Source organism: Sturnira hondurensis, unplaced genomic scaffold, assembly GCF_014824575.4.
Source record: "Sturnira hondurensis isolate 20B ecotype Veracruz unplaced genomic scaffold, ASM1482457v3 Scaffold0000880, whole genome shotgun sequence".
NCBI classification, from domain to species: domain Eukaryota; kingdom Metazoa; phylum Chordata; class Mammalia; order Chiroptera; family Phyllostomidae; genus Sturnira; species Sturnira hondurensis.
Genome location: NW_028073511.1, coordinates 3,231,678 through 3,247,889, shown reverse-complemented (window position 1 = coordinate 3,247,889; position 16,212 = coordinate 3,231,678). Strand labels below are relative to the sequence as shown.

The window sequence follows — 16,212 nt, the reverse complement described above, 5'->3', positions numbered from 1 at the left end:
CCCTCGTCTGCTCTGTGGCTCCCTGCCCCACCCCAGCCCAGCCCTCAGCGTCCCCTCTGCCCTTGGACAGAGAACTCTGTCTAGTGCCAGGGCGAGGCCTGCTGGAACTTGCTGGGACAGACTGGCCTTTTCAGGTTCCTGTCCTGTGGACCTGTTAATTAGCAATAAAGAGCCTTATTAATGCCATTGTGGGTCACACTTATATTCCCCCCTCCAACTGCTTCCCTGAAAAGCTGGGGGTCCCCTGGTGGCCAAGGATTGCATGCTCCATCCCAGTGGGCTACAGGTGGGGGTCTGTTTTGGGGTTCTGGGTTACTCTGGGTCCAAGCAACAAACTCCTCCAGCTAAAGCCCCACCCCTCCTAAGTCCCTAGAATCCAATCAGACTGGTGGTTGGCGCTCCTGGGGTCATTTGGGGGCTCCCAGCAATTTGGGATTGTACATCATCACCCCAGCCTTCATCTCGTCATGCTAGCTTCTTTCCCTCCCCTGATTTTGGGCTGCTTCCTGCAAAATAGGAGTAAGTATCCCCACAGCCTGAGAAAGTGCTCCCAGCCGCAGGTGTCGCATGGAGGAGCCGGGGTTCTGACTCCTGGGTTTGTGTGTCCGCGGGGCCTCACCCACTTTCCAGTCTCACTCGGGAAGCACTGGAGACCAAGGGAAGGGCTGCTGGGTCCCCACGTTATTTCCCCACCGAGATGGCTAATGCCAGAGGGAAGCCGATTAGAGAGTTAGATACCTGGGCTTGAATCCTGGTCCCTTTTACTCACCACCCATGGGACCTTGGGCAGGGGACTTGACCTCTCTGAGCCTCAGTTTCCATCTGCAAAGTGGGGATAATAAATGTACCTCCCCAACAGGTTTGTGGATACTTGGATAGTGCCTCACTCATACGAAAGCTTAATACATGTTAGACATTTGCATTTTTATTATCAATATTTTCCTAGTTTGGACCTGTTTAGGATTTGGGGAAAGAGCTAAATGACCGTCCCAGACCCCAGGCTCCGTGGAGACCCAGGGGCAGCTTTGGGGTTGGGGAGCAGGAGCCCTTTCCCAGGCTTTCAACCCTGAACTCTGTGAGCAAAGAAAGGCCCAAGACCTGGTGGGGGGTCCTTCTCTGGGGGAGAAGAGAGAAAAGGGCGCTGTGCCCAGCTCTCAGCTTCCCCAAAGCTGGCCATTCCCCCTGCCACTTAACACACATGTGCACACACAGACACGCACAGCCCCAGATGGAGAGAACCAGGTCGGCCCTGCTGGGGAGAGGCAGTGAGCCATGCGATGCAGGTAAGGCCCTGATATTTGTGCCTGGAGCCCAGCACTACTGGTCGGGACCCTGTATGGGCCTTGGCACCCCTGCTGCCCTGTGATCTTGGCCAGCCCCACCCACTCTGGGTCTCGAGTCCTCATCTACAAAGAGGGTGGCCTCAGGTGCCCACTCCGAGTTCCCCCTGAGAAGAGAATAAAGGGCCACCTGCCTCCCAGGTACAGAGGTTCACACACACTTTGCCAGTGACGTGGCCTAATTCAGGCTCAGCCCGAACCCTTGATGACAATAAGCAGCCGCCCTGTTAATGAGCACACGTTATCTGCTAGGTGCTGCACCAACCTGTTGCACACTTGATCTCACTCAGCCTCACACCAGCCCACCCAGTAGGGGCCATTGCTCACACCGACAAAGAGGGGGACACTGCCTCAGAGGGAACTAGTGACACTCCCAAGGCCCCACAGTTTGTAAGTGATGGAGCAGGGACTGGAAGTGAATGAAGTTCAGGTGAGCTCCCTATCCTTGCAACCTACGCTGGGGCCTTGACCTCACCCCACGTCCAGCCTCCCCTCCAGCTGGGGGGCTGCGGCCTTCCCCAAGCCCAGACACCCGCAGTCACCACGTGAAAACCCCTCAAGCCAACGGGGGAGTCAGATTCTCCTCAAGGAGGCCTGGCAGGCAGGGCGCTGCCGGCGGCCCCAGGCTGAGGTCTGAGGTGAGGTCTTCCTGCTGAAACAGGCGAGGCCCCGGAATTCGTTTTGAACCAGGTGTTTGGATATGAGGTGGTATTTATGTGAACTCAGGTCTCTGAGGGAGTGGAAATAAAGGCAAAGCTGCCTTCGTTTCCTGCCGACCTATGAGGGAGAAACGCACCACCTGTAAGGAACCCTGTGCACAAACCCATCAGAAAGGATTTCATTGGGGGGGGGGGGATCGGGACTCTTTTAATGATCCCGTCCGAGTACAGGGAGGCGGACCTGGATTTTCTCCTACTTTACCACTGGGTCACTTTTAGACGAATTCGCAGATAGCTTGAGTTTCTACCTCGACAGGGCTGTGGCCCACCTGGGGCTCAGACTGTGCTCAGACCCTGCTCCGGGGTCTCCCAGGGCTCCCCGCCTGCCGGCCACGCTCCCGGGGCCTCTCCCAGGTGCCTGCCCCCTTTCTCTGGAAGGGTCCACAGTGGCTCTTTCCCGCCCTCTGAGTCCCACCAGACGTTCCTCAGCAGCCTCTCTGTTCTGTGCCACAAGCTCGGAACCCCGACCCCCCCCCCCACCGGACTCTTCCGGTGGGAAGGCAGACCCCTGGGGGCGTTTCCCAGTTTCAGGGTGGACAAGACCCTGTGAGGGCAGGGCCCCTCTTCTCTGGCTGAGCAGCCTCATTGGGTCCTCAGAGGGCAAGTTGTCCAGCCTCCTCTCTGTCCCCCCTCCCCTCCTCACCATCCCTTCCTTCCTCAGAGGTGGCCTGGCCCTCCCTCACCTCTCCGCTGAGGAGGGGCTGCTCTTCAGGGAGGCCCCTTCTCCTGTCCCTACACTGCGGTCCCGCTGCAGTTTGCTGACTTCCACGGGAACATCCCCAGGGTTGGACTCGATTGCCTTTCTGTCTAATTCTGGACCTTGACTTGGAGGCTCAGAAAACCCTAGTCCTGGCCTTGAACCCTGGAGGACCAGCCTACATTTATTATCTTACGGTCTGTAGGTCAGAAGTCTGACACTGGTCTCCCTGAGCTGAAATCAAAGTGTCTGCAAGACTTTGTTCCTTCCTGGGGTTGTGCGGGTGCATCTGTTTTCTCGCTTAGTCCAGCGCCCGCCTGGGGTCCTGGGCCCGTGGTCTCCTGCCTCTTCAAAGGCAGCAATGGTCCCCAGGTCTTTCTCACCCCACACCACTCCCTCCGACCCTGCTGCGGTTGCGCCCTTTCCCTCCCTGACCCCCAGCCACACCTTAGAACAGGGAAGTGAAACTGGACTTTCAAGAAGTGCCCAAGTGTGGAGGGAGCCACCTGGGCCTCCCACCCCTCCCCCACCACAGCCCCGCCCCTTCGATGACGTGTTCTTAGAAAGGGTTTCCCTGCTGAAAACAGCCATAAGCCCACCGAAAAGTTCCGGTAGTCAAGGCTGAGTCATGGAGTCTGAGGGGTCTAGAGGGCCTGCCTGTGTGTGGGTCAGACCTGGCTGCGCCCTGATCCCCGCATGGGCCTGGGCGAGCTGCTTCACCTCCCACTCCTCCCAGCCTCCCCGACCCTGCCCCTGGAGGCCCCGCCCTCCCCTCCGGGTCCTGTACACAGTGGGATCAGGAAACCCCACTTTGGGAGAAGTGTGTGCAGTGGACCAGAGACCCCAGCTTTTCCACTTGCTCCGAGGCTTCAGGCAGGGTCTCCGACCTCTCTGTGCCCGAGTTTCCTCGCCTGTAGAACAGGGATGACGACTGTGCACATTGCAGTGGGGCTGGTTTGAGAGTTAAAGGAATGAATGAATAACGTGTACGATGCCAGGCCTGTTAAAACTGTTCCGTAAGTTTTACCTATTGTTGTATTATTTCTACTATTACAGTGATTACCTTGCTGAGTTGCTTGTTTGTAAAGTTCCTCGAGACACCCTCACAGGAGCCGTTAATGCCCTGGCTACTCGGCGGCAGCCCCCCAGCACCTCGCGGAGATTAGAGACTGGCTCTGCCTGGGAGAGGGTGCCGGTCCCGCCCCACCCCGCCACCGCGGAGAGCGCCCGCCCCCCAAGCTTTGTCAGATCTAAGGCCTTCACAGCACTATCTAGAGAATGTCGCAGGAGATCCCGGCGCCAACACCCAGACTCCTGGGAGCCAGAGAGAACCCGGTGGGCTTTAAGAGCAGCTGCTGGGTGTCTGTCTCCGGTTATCTTTACTTTTGTTGTTTCTAGCTGGGCCAGATTTGCCCTCTCCTCCTCCTCCCTTCCCGCCCCCCCGCCCCACCCTTCCTGGTCTCCAGCCTCAGGTGTAGAGCCTGGCAGCCTGGCCTGGGGAATCCTGTCGCTGCGGACTGGGGAGCCCCAGGAGGAGTGGAGCCACAGGAAACTGCCCTTTTGGCCCCATCGAAGGATGGGGAGCCTTAACCACACCGCTGCTCCTCTGCCTGGTAGGGCAGCAGACACACGGCGGGCGCTCTGAGGAGTGCCCCTGTCACGCTCAAAGCCCAGGCTGTCTCGCAGAGAGCCACGGCCCTATGGGTAGGAACTGGCAATGAATGTGTTCTCATCTCAGGGCCTCTCTGATGAGCCCAGTCTCTTTGGAGTAAAATATTTGGCTTTCATGCAATTTTCTCCTGAAGTCATGTGCAAGGGGAAAAGTAATTTCCTTTCCTTTAATGTGTCAGTCGGGGAGATTCTGATTCACTGGGATTTTGGCCTCTCTTCTGTTTCTCCTCTGGCTCCAGAGAAGGAGAAGCCGCTCACGGCCTGCTAAGTGCACACAAGCCCTGCTGGCTTGCGAGCGACGGAGGAAGAGGCCCACTGTGATCCCTGCCTCTTGGAAGTGACATGTGAGCCAGAGATAGGACTCTTGTCAGTGTGTTAAAGGTCGTAGGAGACTGGTTGAGAAAGTGTGGCTGGCTCCCCACACCCTCCCGACTGCAGGAGGAGCTGCAGCTCAGAGCGCAGGCCCAGTAACCTGGGGAAGAGGAAGGGGGCCACCCTTGTCGGGCACAGACCGTGTGCTGGCCCCACGAGCTCCTCACAGCTGTCCTGCAAGGTTGGCACTATCGCCATTCCCGTTGCACACACGGGAAGACTGAGGCCAGAGAGGGGAAGTGGCAGAGCTTGGACTTGTACTGGGTCACATGGACCCTACCATCCCGTTCTTTCTGCTCTGCCCTCAAGGGCGCATAGGACACAGCCATGCACACAGCCACTGATGGGTTGGGGACTGGAAGAGTCCAGAAGGTGCTGGGCCACTGGGAGCAGCAGGTGGCCTTTCCTACTCTGCTTGTTCCAGATTAGAAGTTCAAATACTTGAGAGAAAAGCCAGCTTGTTCTCTGCCTCTCTTTGAGATAAGTTGTACTGGAGCCTTCGCCAAGCTCCCAGGGCCCCGAAAGGAAGACTGACTTGTGTGAGCGAGGGCTGAAGACCTGTAGGGGGGTGCCTCAGGAGAGATGGTTGCTGGGAGCTGCGAGCTGCGAGCCCCAGGTACGCTGCAGAAAACCCCAAGAAACCGCCCTTTGGAGTCTGTCCGATCCTGCCCCTTTAGCACACACCCTGTCCGCAGGATCTGACTCAGACCGCCAACCGCACGCCTGGCTTTCCTCACTGGGAACTGCAGGGCTGGTTAAGCTCAGTAGCCAGCATGCCTTTGATCTCCGCTCACTGTCTCCCCTCATTTGTCTCCTCTAGATGGCATTTATTATGGAGACAATCGGTTCGACGTGGTCAGCGAGTCAGGAACAGCTACGCTAAAAGCTCGGCCAAGAGTTCGGCCCCTACTGACCTTCCTTCCGCTGGTGAGTATGGTTCTGCTCTGGGGTCTGAGGGTCTGCTCTGGACGGGCTACCTTGGCTGCCATGGAGGAGGGAGCACCCCCTGCCATGGGCAAGTAGACATCAGCCACACCTTCTGTTCATTTCCTTCCTTCTTGATGCCAACCCAGGGTGGCTGCTCGGAGGAGGCGTGGCTGAGACTCACAGCAGAAAGTCTGGGATTAGAGGTGTCAGCTCACCTGTCAAAACCCAGGGAGAGTTTATGGGGAACTTGTGCACAAAGGCAGTGTAGTGGTGGGTGCCTCCAGCTAAGTAGGATTTATATTCACAGACAGTCATTGATGGCTGTCTGCTCCGTGCCTGCCTGTGTCCATGTTAGATGCTGGGATGCGGAGATGCCTGAACCAGCGTTGCTGCTTAAATCAACAGACCGTGGGAACACAGGCCAGAGCAGGGGCAGTCGATCCAGCAGTGGGGGTGTAGGAGGACTTCCTGGAAGAGGTGACACTTGAGCTGTCTGGAAGGACAAAGAGCAGTGGTCCTTGCAAGAAGGGCATTTGGGACAGATTTGTTTGTGGGTCTGAAACTGCAAAAAACCCCAAACTCCCTTTTGGAGCCTGTGACTGGGCTTTTGCTCTTTGACGAAGGAGACTGCTCTGTGACCGGCTCTACCCGCTGTGACATGACACCTGGGTGGTCCGGGACAGCCTTGGCCAGCATTGCCTAGTGGAAATATCGTGTGTGTCTCATAAGTAATTTCACATTTTTTACCTTAAAAGAAATAGGTAAAATTAATTTTAATAACATATTTTACTTAACCAAAATATTCAAAGGATTATCATTTCAACATTTAATCAATGTGGAAAGTACTAAGGAGATGTTTTACATTCTTTTCTTATACAATGCCTTTTTAAAAAATCGTCGTTCTGTTACAGTTGTCCCAATTTCTCCCTTTGCTCTCCCCTGCCCCGCCCCCCCCAGTCAATCCCCACCTGTTGTCTGTGTCCATCGGTCATTTATCTGTTCTTTACCTAGACCCTACCCCTTCTTTCCTCCCTTATCCCCCACCCCCTCCCCTCTGGTCCCCATCAGTTTGTTCCTTGTTTCCAAGCCTTTGGTTCTATTTTGCTCCTTTGTTTTGTTGATTAGGTTCCACTTAAAGGTGAGATCAAATGGTATTTGTCTTTCACCGCCTGGCTTATTCCACTCAGTAATACTCTCCAGTTCCGTCCATGCGGTTGTGAGGGGTAGGATCTCCTTTCTCTCTGCTGCATAGTATTCCATTGTGTAAACCTACCAGTTTTCTGATCCACTCATTTACTGACGAGCACTTAGGCTGTTTCCAGCACTTGGCTATTGTCAATTGTGCTGCTATGAATATTGGGGTGCATAGGGTCTTCTGAATTGGTGTTTCAGGATTCTTGGGGGCTCATACGTCTTTGAAATCTGGTGTACCACACTTAGAGCACACACACCCTGTTTCTGACTAGTGACTTTCTGTGTGCTCAGTGGCCACTCACAGCCAGTGCAGGGCCATCACCTTAGTGGCCAGCCCCATCAACTCCAGGCTTCCTCCTCCTGCCTGTCGGATGGGTCCTGGTTGGGACAGTCTTGTTACCGATGTCGGTGAGGGTCTGGACCATCTAGAGGGATGAGCCACCAAATCCCTGCTTGTGTTCTCAGGGGCCCGTTAGACGCAGACGCAGGTGCCCCATGCCCCGGCTGGGCCCCGGCAGGCCCCCGGCAGGCCCTGCCAGCACTGCCCAGCACAGCTGCCTCCCTCCCTCCGTCACCAATTTCTTCTTGTTTGTCCAACCTCTCCAACCAGACCCTGGGGCTCTAGATGGGGTAGAATGAGCCTCGCATTTTCCTTGCTATAGCCACACAGACCTCTGGAAATACAACTTTAAACAATGTATTTTCTGCTTACAAAAACACTTCGCAGACAGTATAGACAAACAAAGTACACTGCCAACGCAGAGGTATAAAGCAAACGAGTTACCCCTGCCTTTGTTTCCAGCATAAAACTGTTACAAGGGTCATAAATGCAAAGTAAATAATTTTGAGATTTTTCTGTTGCTGAGGGTAATTACACTCTCTCCCCTCACGTACACCCAGCGTAATCGGAATCACAGAGGTGTGAGCCCAGGGCTGACACACCCATACCTATTCTGGTTGTTAAAATATTGAATTAAATGGCTGTTGCCCCCTAATTGACTCCTGCTGTCCTGGGTTCTCCCCAGACCTGCAGCAACTAAAGGATTAATGTGGCACAGCTGAGCTGATCATGATTGGCTGGTATCCTGTATGCCCCACCTACCCACTTTGGTTCCCGTTGGTGACTGGTGGAGTCCCAGACTTCTCTCCTCAGTTCTGGTTTGCACACTCTGGTTAGATCTGGTTTGAGCCAGCCAGTGCCCGACTTAGTGGCAGTGCAGACCCCAGTCAGGCAGCCACTGGAGGGGCCTTGGCTGGCTGGTCAGGCTGGAGTTCCTGAGAGTTGTCCTTCCAGGCAAACCTCAGAGCCAGTCCCAAGATGTGGAGACCTCCCCAGCACACTCACACCCCTTCCCTGGTGAGGGTGAGAATGCACCCATGGAGAACTGCCAACTCAAAGGGGCTCATTGGGTCCACACCAGCCTCATTTTACAGAGGCAGGAACTGGACCCTGAAGGGGAAGATTGCTCCACACCTTCCGTGCCAGCTGAACAAGGAAAGGCAGGTGGAGCAGCCTGTGTGACAGGCACTATTCCCATTTCACAGATGGAGGCAGTGGAGCAGAGAATGTGGCAGTAGCTGGTTTAAGGTCACACAGTTTTTAAGTGGCAGAGCTGGGGTTTGAACCCCTGCAGCCAGGCTCCAGGGTCTGAGCTCCATTCAAGCCGTCCTACGCTGCACCCTTCCCCCCCAGAAGCTCTCACCTTCCCTCCCAGCACCAGCCTGCAGAACTGCATGTGTCTCCTCGTCTGCCTGTCTGAACTCCCATCCAGCGGCTGCGGCCTGCTGGGCCGAGGGTCTCCTGCCTCTTTAGGGCCATCGGCCCCTCTGAGACCACGATGAGGCTCTGGGCCACATGCGTGCAATTTTGCTTATAATTTTAGCAGAGGCCTCTCAGGCCCCTGGAAGCCCATCTATGAGGCACCTTTCAATCAGGAACCTTTGGTCCGGTGGCTCATATCCCTGGGACATCTCTGTCCTCTTGATTTAGGTCACGAGATACAAAGCAACCCTAAAATCTTTCGTCACCTGTTCCTGGGTTGAGGGGAATCTGACTCCTCCCCCTTGGGTGTGGGCCAGGTCCTCTGCTTTCTTCCAGCTAGGGCAGGAGGCCAGGAGAGTGAGAAGCAAGAAGACTGAGCTCCCGAGGGTGTGGTTCCCACAGATACACCCTCCCACACCCGTCCCCAGCCCCTCCAAGTCAGGGTGGGTGGGGAGTGACACTGTCCTAAACCAGCTGGGCCTCACACTTCCCTGTCCTCCCTTCCCACCAGGGCAGGGCACCCCCTGGGCCTGGCTGCGCTGGGTCAGGGAGGCAGCAGCCCTGAGAAGCCAGGCACAGGCTCTGTGAGGCCCGTGCTGTTTCAGAGCTCTGTCTGAACCTAGGTCGTCTTCCGAGTGCAGCCTCACTGCCAGAGTCCCACACAGGCCTCACAGGGCCAGAGGGGGTGAGGGCGACAACAGGGGCTTCTGCCCCTCCCTGGAGCCTTCTCACCCTGTCTGAGGCGGTGAGTTCAGAGGACTACGAAATATTTTCTCAGGCACCCAGAAGCCATAGGCCAGTCATGAGAAGGACCTTGGGGTCCTTCGGTGACTGGGTCTGGCCCTGATTGATCCCCGAGTGATTGTCACCAGTCCCTGCTCCTCACCCGAGGGACGGTCCTCCTTGCTGTGACTTTCTGTGTTAGAGTAACTGCCCAGGCAAGGGTTAGGAGGCGCAGGAAGCCAGGCCCTTCAACACAAGGGCCACTCCTAGACCTCTGCTTCCACCTCTGTCCGGGGCAGCGTTCCAGCCGCCAGGGCCACCCTGCTTCCTGCTCGGAGAGCTATGAGAAACTGGGTCACATTCGCCAAACTTCAGAGCTGGGCAGGACCTCAGTGCTCATCCGGATGACAAAACCAGGGCCCAGGGAGAGAGGGTCCTGCCCCGTCACACTGCTCAGCCGAGGCGGCAGAGGGCCCGATCTCAGGTCTCCTCTCAGCCTGGTCCTGTCCACACCAGGCGGACCAGGGATGAGTGGGGGCAGATCCTTTTTTCCCGGTGACCTCTGCCTCCCAGGGCAGCCAGGCCCAGTCCTCCAGCCAGAGCCTGTCCGTAGCTTTCCGGAGCTGAGCTGGTAAACAGCTAGTCGTGGGAGGGTTGTACTTCTCTCCGGGGTTCCCTCTTGCCCTCTCCTGGTCTGAATGAAACTGTTCCCAGGGTGATACATGTGAGGAATTAAAAATTAAGTGCCAATGTGGCAAGTATGGGGAAACTGGCCAGACAAGTCCCTGGGGTGCCCCGGGCAGCGAGAGCTGGCTGGGTCACCCCACCCTCTGAGTCAGGCAGGCCTGGCTGGGCCCAGGACAGGCCCCCACCTGCTCTGGACCCCCGCCTGGAGTGAGCTGGATTTCCCCTTTCGACTCCACCCCTGCCGCAGGAACTCCTCTCTGAACTCAAGCCCAGGCTCCCTCTGGGGCTGGGGTCGGAGCTCCCTGGGTTGAGCTGGGCAGGGCAGTCGTCTTTATTGGCTTTTGACAGATTTGTGTGGCCGAGATCAGCTGGGAGGGTGGTGGGTGAGGGAGCTCTGTGCGGTCACATGGGGAATGTGTCATGGACATGGACTCCGTGTTCATGGCCAAGACCTGCAGGGAGTGTACAGATGGTGCTCCCACCCCACCACAGCCCACCCCTGGTCTCCCCATCTGGCTCCTTTCCTCACAGTGCGGGCCTCAGCCTGAACCTCCCAAACTCCATCCATACCCTCATCTTTACCCACACCAGCCACCCCTTGGGCTCAGGGATGCACCCCTCAGGTGGGCGCCCTGAGGAGGACTGACGGGGAAGAAGCCTGAGTGGGCTCTGGGCCACCTAAGCAGGGAGTTCTGGGGCCTCGGTGCCTGAAGAAGGGGGCGATTAGGTTCTCCAGGCACATCCCCGTGACCCCACAGGCCCCTTGCCCTGCGGGGGACCAGAGCAGGACCCCCTGTGGCACAGGGTCAAGTCAGGGCCCTGTAGCCCGGGTCTAAGAGCACTTCCGGGCGGGCAGGCGGGTGCAGAGGAAGACGGTCTGGTTGGCGGATCTCTCTGGCCCTTGGGAGCAAGCAGGAGTGAGCTATGGTGGAGGGTGGAGGCTGGGGCAAGGAAGCAATGGAACTCCTTCATAAAGTGCTCACGGGCTGCCCATCCCAGAGAGGCTGCTGTCTGGGGGACACAGACCCCCCCACCTGCTCACTGCCCCTCAAAGCCAGGAAAATACCTGGCTGGGCTTCACCTAGGGGTGGGGGTGTTGGTGCCTGGGGCATTTCCTTGTGGCTTTCACCCTGGGGTCCCACCTCCCTGCGCCCCCAGCCTACAGTGGTGCTCCCAGCCATGCCTGGCTCTAACTCTGGCTCAGGGTCATCACCCTCACCCCCTGCAGCTGTGCACCCCACCCTGAGAGGCCCCAACCAGGCTCTAGGAGGGATCTGGTGAGGAGGTTTGCATTCCATGGTGTGTAGCTAAGACTCAGAGCTGGCCCAAGCCCAAGGTCAACCGTGTACTGCCCATTAGCCCAGCCCTGGTGACCCACCTTGGGGTTTGGCTGGGTCTTAAGGAATCCCAGGCACGAGGATATGTGTCCTGGGCATGTAGAGGCCAAGGGGACCCGGCTGGGGCCATCATAGGGTGAACTCTGACCCCTGAGCCTTGGTGGAACGGCAGGGAGTTCCACCTCTAAAACTTTAAGGGGGCGACTAACCTCAACATCGCACGGTGTTTTCCTTCCTCTTTCTCTTCAGCTCTGAGATGTTTATAGCCAGAGGGGCAGCAGGGGATTCCCTGGGACCTGCCCACAGCACGGGAAGCACCCATCTGTTCAGATCCGCTGACAGACACGCCTCTCCAGCTGTGCCCAGAGCAGGGGTCCGAGGACTCCGACCCCCGCTGTCCCGAGGAGCTCTGTGAGGCCCCAGGGAAGGGAGTCCAGGGGAAATGCTTTCTTGAGAGCTCCCTCTGTTGCATCTCTTTAGGTGTGCGGCAGCTTACAAGGAAAGTAAGATTACCCCCATTCTACAGATGAAAAAACTGAGTCTCAGGAGGTTGGGAGGGGCACACGTGTGGATTACGGACTGTGTGTCAGACACTGCCTGTCGCTGCTCTGGGCCCATGGGGTCACATTGAGATCGCCCACCTGGCCTGTCTGGACTTTGAAGTTCATGCTCTTTCCAGCTGATCTTAAGAATTATTTTTAGCCCTGGCTGGTGTAGCTCAGTGGATTGAGTGCGGGCCTGCGAACCACACGATCGCGGTTCAATTCCCAGTCAGGGCACATGCCTGGGTTGCAGGCCAGTTTCCTGCAGGCTAGTTCCCAGCAGGGGACGCATGAGAGGCAACCATACATTGATATTTCTCTCCTCTCCTTCCCTTCCCCTCTAAAGATAAATAAATAAATAAATCTTAAAAAAAAAAGATACAAAAAAAAAGAATGATTTTTAAATTATTTTTAAATTTTTATTTTATTGGGTATTTTTTATTATGAAGGGAACAGAAGTTCATTGTTCAGAACCTAGCAATAGAGATAAGTATAAGGAAGAAAATAAATATTCTTGGAATGGCACCTTTGTCCCCAGTGTCCCTGCAACCAAGCACTGCTGATAATGTCAGTATACTAGGCTGGATGGCTTTTAAAGGGCTGCTGACTGAGCTGGGGAGCTGGCTTGTGCCCCTCTGTGAGGTGAGTGGGGAGATCTTAGCTTCTGGGCGTTGTCCAGGTGCAGGGAAGAGGAAGGGCTGAGGCTCAGTTTCGTGTGGAGCGCCCCGCCCGCAGGGCCAGGGCTGGACTCTGCCCCTGGCATTGAGCCAGGGCTGCTCAGAGGCAGCAGGGCAGGGAGTGGCCGTGGCCATGGCTGGCTGCCCACTGGCCCGTGGAGAGAGGCACCAGTGACAGGCCCTACAGAGCCACTCAGGTGCTCATTTGCATGCTCTCAGTTTGTTTCCTTGCTCACAGGTTGGTGCACCTCTCTGTCTTGATGTGGGGCTGCCCCGCTGTCCCCTGAGGATGTTTGAAATGCAAGTCAACCCCTGCAGACAGCACCGGGTCCCCCATGTTCCCAGGGCAAGCGTGCCGAGGGTGGGGCGCAGCCAGCTGCCCGACTGGCAGCAGCAGTCGGAGTCCCACGTCAGAAGCCAGCGTTGGCCTCAGCCCAGCCCTGCCCGCGTGGCCTTCCCGTGTGGCTCCTGGAAGAGCAGCTTCAGGAACTCTGCCTCCAGGCTGTCCTCCTTCCCCCTCTCACTCTCTGGAGGCAGAGAACTATCCGGAAACAACGGCACATTCTGTCCCAACACCCTGTCGTCAAGGGGTGACCCTCCATATCCAGGTCACCATCCACATGGCTTAGGCAAGCTGTCACAGACAGGACACCTGATGGGCCTAGACTCACAGAATGCTGTGCTTGAAGGGACCCTTGGAGATTGGCAACGGCCGAGGCGAGGTGGCCCAGAGGGACAAGCGACTTTGCTCTGAGTCAGTGGGTGGTGGAGTTGGCACCGGAACACAGGCTGTCTGCCTCTGCACTCTGTCCTTTCTATCCCTCACTCACTCATCTGGGAACTCATTCACTCAACAAACAATTGTTAAATTGCCAGTCTGTGCCAGGCATGTACAAGGACTCAGCTATTGCCCTCAGGTAGGCTGAGCTGAGGCAGCAAAAACTGGAGTTGTCCACCATGGGCTCCATTTGTGCTTGAGGAAAAGTGTGCAGCCAATGCCATGGTGGCACAGAGCAGGCTCTGAGGTGCCAGGATTGGCCCTGCCTCAAGCTGTGTGACCTTGGGCACTGTACTCAGCCTCTCTGTTGCCTCAGCTTCCTCATCTATAAAATAAAAGCAACAAAGTGACTGTCAGGGTTACTGTGAAGACAGACTGGTTGGTACACAAGAAGTACTCAGAAAGGTGCCCAGCACACAGTAGGCACCTAATCAGTGTCAGCACACAGGGTGAGTAACACGCAGGGCAGAGAAATTAAGTCAGGCCCTCCCAGCCCAGCCTACCTGTGGGTCAGTGACAGATGATTCTGTGTTGCCAAGGAGGGCTTTGTGACAAGCTGGGTGTGCGGGTGATGACCAGGTACCTGAAAGACAGTGAGACAGAGGTAGCTGTGGGTCCTTGGGCAAGTCACTTCACCTCTCTGTGCCTCAGTTTCCTTACCTGTAAAACAGAGGTGACGATAACAGCACCTGTCCCACTGGGTCATTGTGAAAATAACAAGTTAAGAAACGGCAACTGCAGAATGTGCGCCCGGCAGGGCGGGTGCTAGGGCGGCAGCTGGCACGGTTGTGGGGCGGGGAGTCGGGGGCAGAGAAGGGGGCCTGGGAGGCGCCACTACCAGTGGAGGGGGAGCTCTCAGTCTCCCCCAACCCTTTCTCTCCCGATATTCTTGTCATTGTTTTGTTTAACTTTTTTAAATTGTAAGATACACATAACATAAAACGTACTGTTTTGACCATTTTAAAGGTACAATTCAGTGGCATTAAGTAACTTTTTCGCTAATCAATCCTAATGTGCAGGAAAGTTGCAGGAATGGCTCAAAGAACCCCAAGAGCCCTCACCCAGGCTCCTGCATTTGCTGCACTGGCTTCACTCGCCCTCCCTGTCTCCCTGCCAGCCGTTCTCCCCGGACGCTGGAGTGGGCTACAACATCGTGCCCCTTTGCTCCTGAATACTTCAGTGTGTGCTGCCCGAGAGCAGAGATTTCTCTGCGTGACGATCAAACCCAGGAATTTAATGTTGGACGATACCATTATCGCATATACCTTAATATATATTCAATGACTGCCGATCGTCCCCCTCACAGCCTTCATGGCACACCCCTCCCTCCCAGGACCCAATGCAGGGTCACACGTGGCATTTCAGCGCCACCTCCAAGCCCTCTTCTTTGCCTCGATTTTCTGAGGCTGAGAGAGGCAGGTCAGGGAGTTCCGCACTGTGGAGATGGATGCTGTCTCTGCCTGTGCCACTGCACAGAGCTATGTCCCCACCCAGTAGCCCGCTCCATGCCAGCTGCCTGTGTCCTGTGGTGAGTGAGGGGCACTCACCTTCTGGGTCTGTTTTTCTAGGACTAGTTTTAAAATGACTTTGTGTTTGCCTTCTCTGAATACCCAGGGCGAACGTAGTAGGGACAGCTCAATGAGCCACCAGAGCTTGAGTGGGCGCCAGAGGCACAGAGCAGGGCCACTGGGGTTTGGAGATGAGGGGCCGTGTTCAGTTCAGCCCTGGGAGCTCCTAAACAGGTGAGGCTGGACTTGGGGACCTGGCCGAGGGTGGCACTCGGCGGAGTGTGGCAGCGCCTCAAGCATTGCGGTGAGGCAGTGGGTGTGTCCTGGGGCCCGGGGTGTGTGGGGACCTGAAGTAGCCCGAGCTCTGCCTGCTCAGCAGACAGACTTCCATCCTGACGTCTTGGGTGTGTGATGCATCTCCAGAGTTCGTTAGGATCAAGGTGTGTGCGAGCGGTATTACTTCCCCAGTCCACTCAGTCCGCCTGTCTCCCTCCTCCACCTATAATTATACATAAGTGCTAGGGGTGACCCAGAAGGTACTTCCAGGATTCCAGGCAGCTTAGCTTTGCTCGTTTGATGTTTTCACGTTTGTGGGGGAGAGGATGGATGACATAATTCTTCAACTAGCACCAGCTTCCTGGGTTAGGAATATTATCTCATTTGGTTCTCATAATGAGCCTGCAAAGTAGGAAGTATCATCTCCATTTTGTAAGGGAAGAAAATTGCTCTCAGTGATTGGTAGAAAAGATGAACTGGGAGACCTAGGTTTGCACCCTGACCCCGGGGGAGGGATTTGGGATAACGTAGGTAAAGCACTCGGTGTAGGGCTCGTGCACAGGAGGTGCAGACCTGAGAGTTAAACATCGAGGTCCCTGTCCTGCCTTGCCGCTGTTCATCAGGCGTCACGCTGCGCACAAACTTCAAAGCATGACTTTTGATGCAAAGTCTACTTTCCAGTTGTGTTCCAAAGAGTAATCAGAGGTCTCAGCCTGGCTCTGGAGGGACTGGCCTCCGTCTCCTCCAAGTCAGAGTGCACGTACTTCATGGGTGTTATGAGACACCAGAGGGGTGTGTGTGCGCGTGGGCGGGCCGCTCCCTAGCCCTGCCCCTGGGTCGGCGTCTCTGGTTTGAGACACGCTTTGAGCAGCTGTGTGCTGGTCATGTGCGTCAAGTAAAGGCAGGAAAAGAGACTTGATGGTGACTTAAGGCCATTCCAGCTGCAGAATTCTGTAAGGATAAGAAGACATTTGTTACCGCCAAATGACCAAAGAATAACTT

The 16,212-nt window shown here is 56.0% G+C and overlaps 1 protein-coding gene across 4 annotated transcripts in view; it reads left to right on the top strand.

Annotated features, from left to right (window-relative positions):
* CUNH6orf132 (chromosome unknown C6orf132 homolog) overlaps nucleotides 1-16,212 on the top strand; it is a 31,568-nt gene that overhangs the window by 5,645 nt on the left and 9,711 nt on the right. For all 4 annotated transcript variants that reach the window (XM_037052665.1, XM_037052658.1, XM_037052653.1 and 1 more), the window contains exon 2: nucleotides 5,620-5,726. In XM_037052665.1, the coding sequence (XP_036908560.1) occupies nucleotides 5,620-5,726 (107 nt within the window). The remainder of the gene's footprint in view (nucleotides 1-5,619; nucleotides 5,727-16,212) is intronic.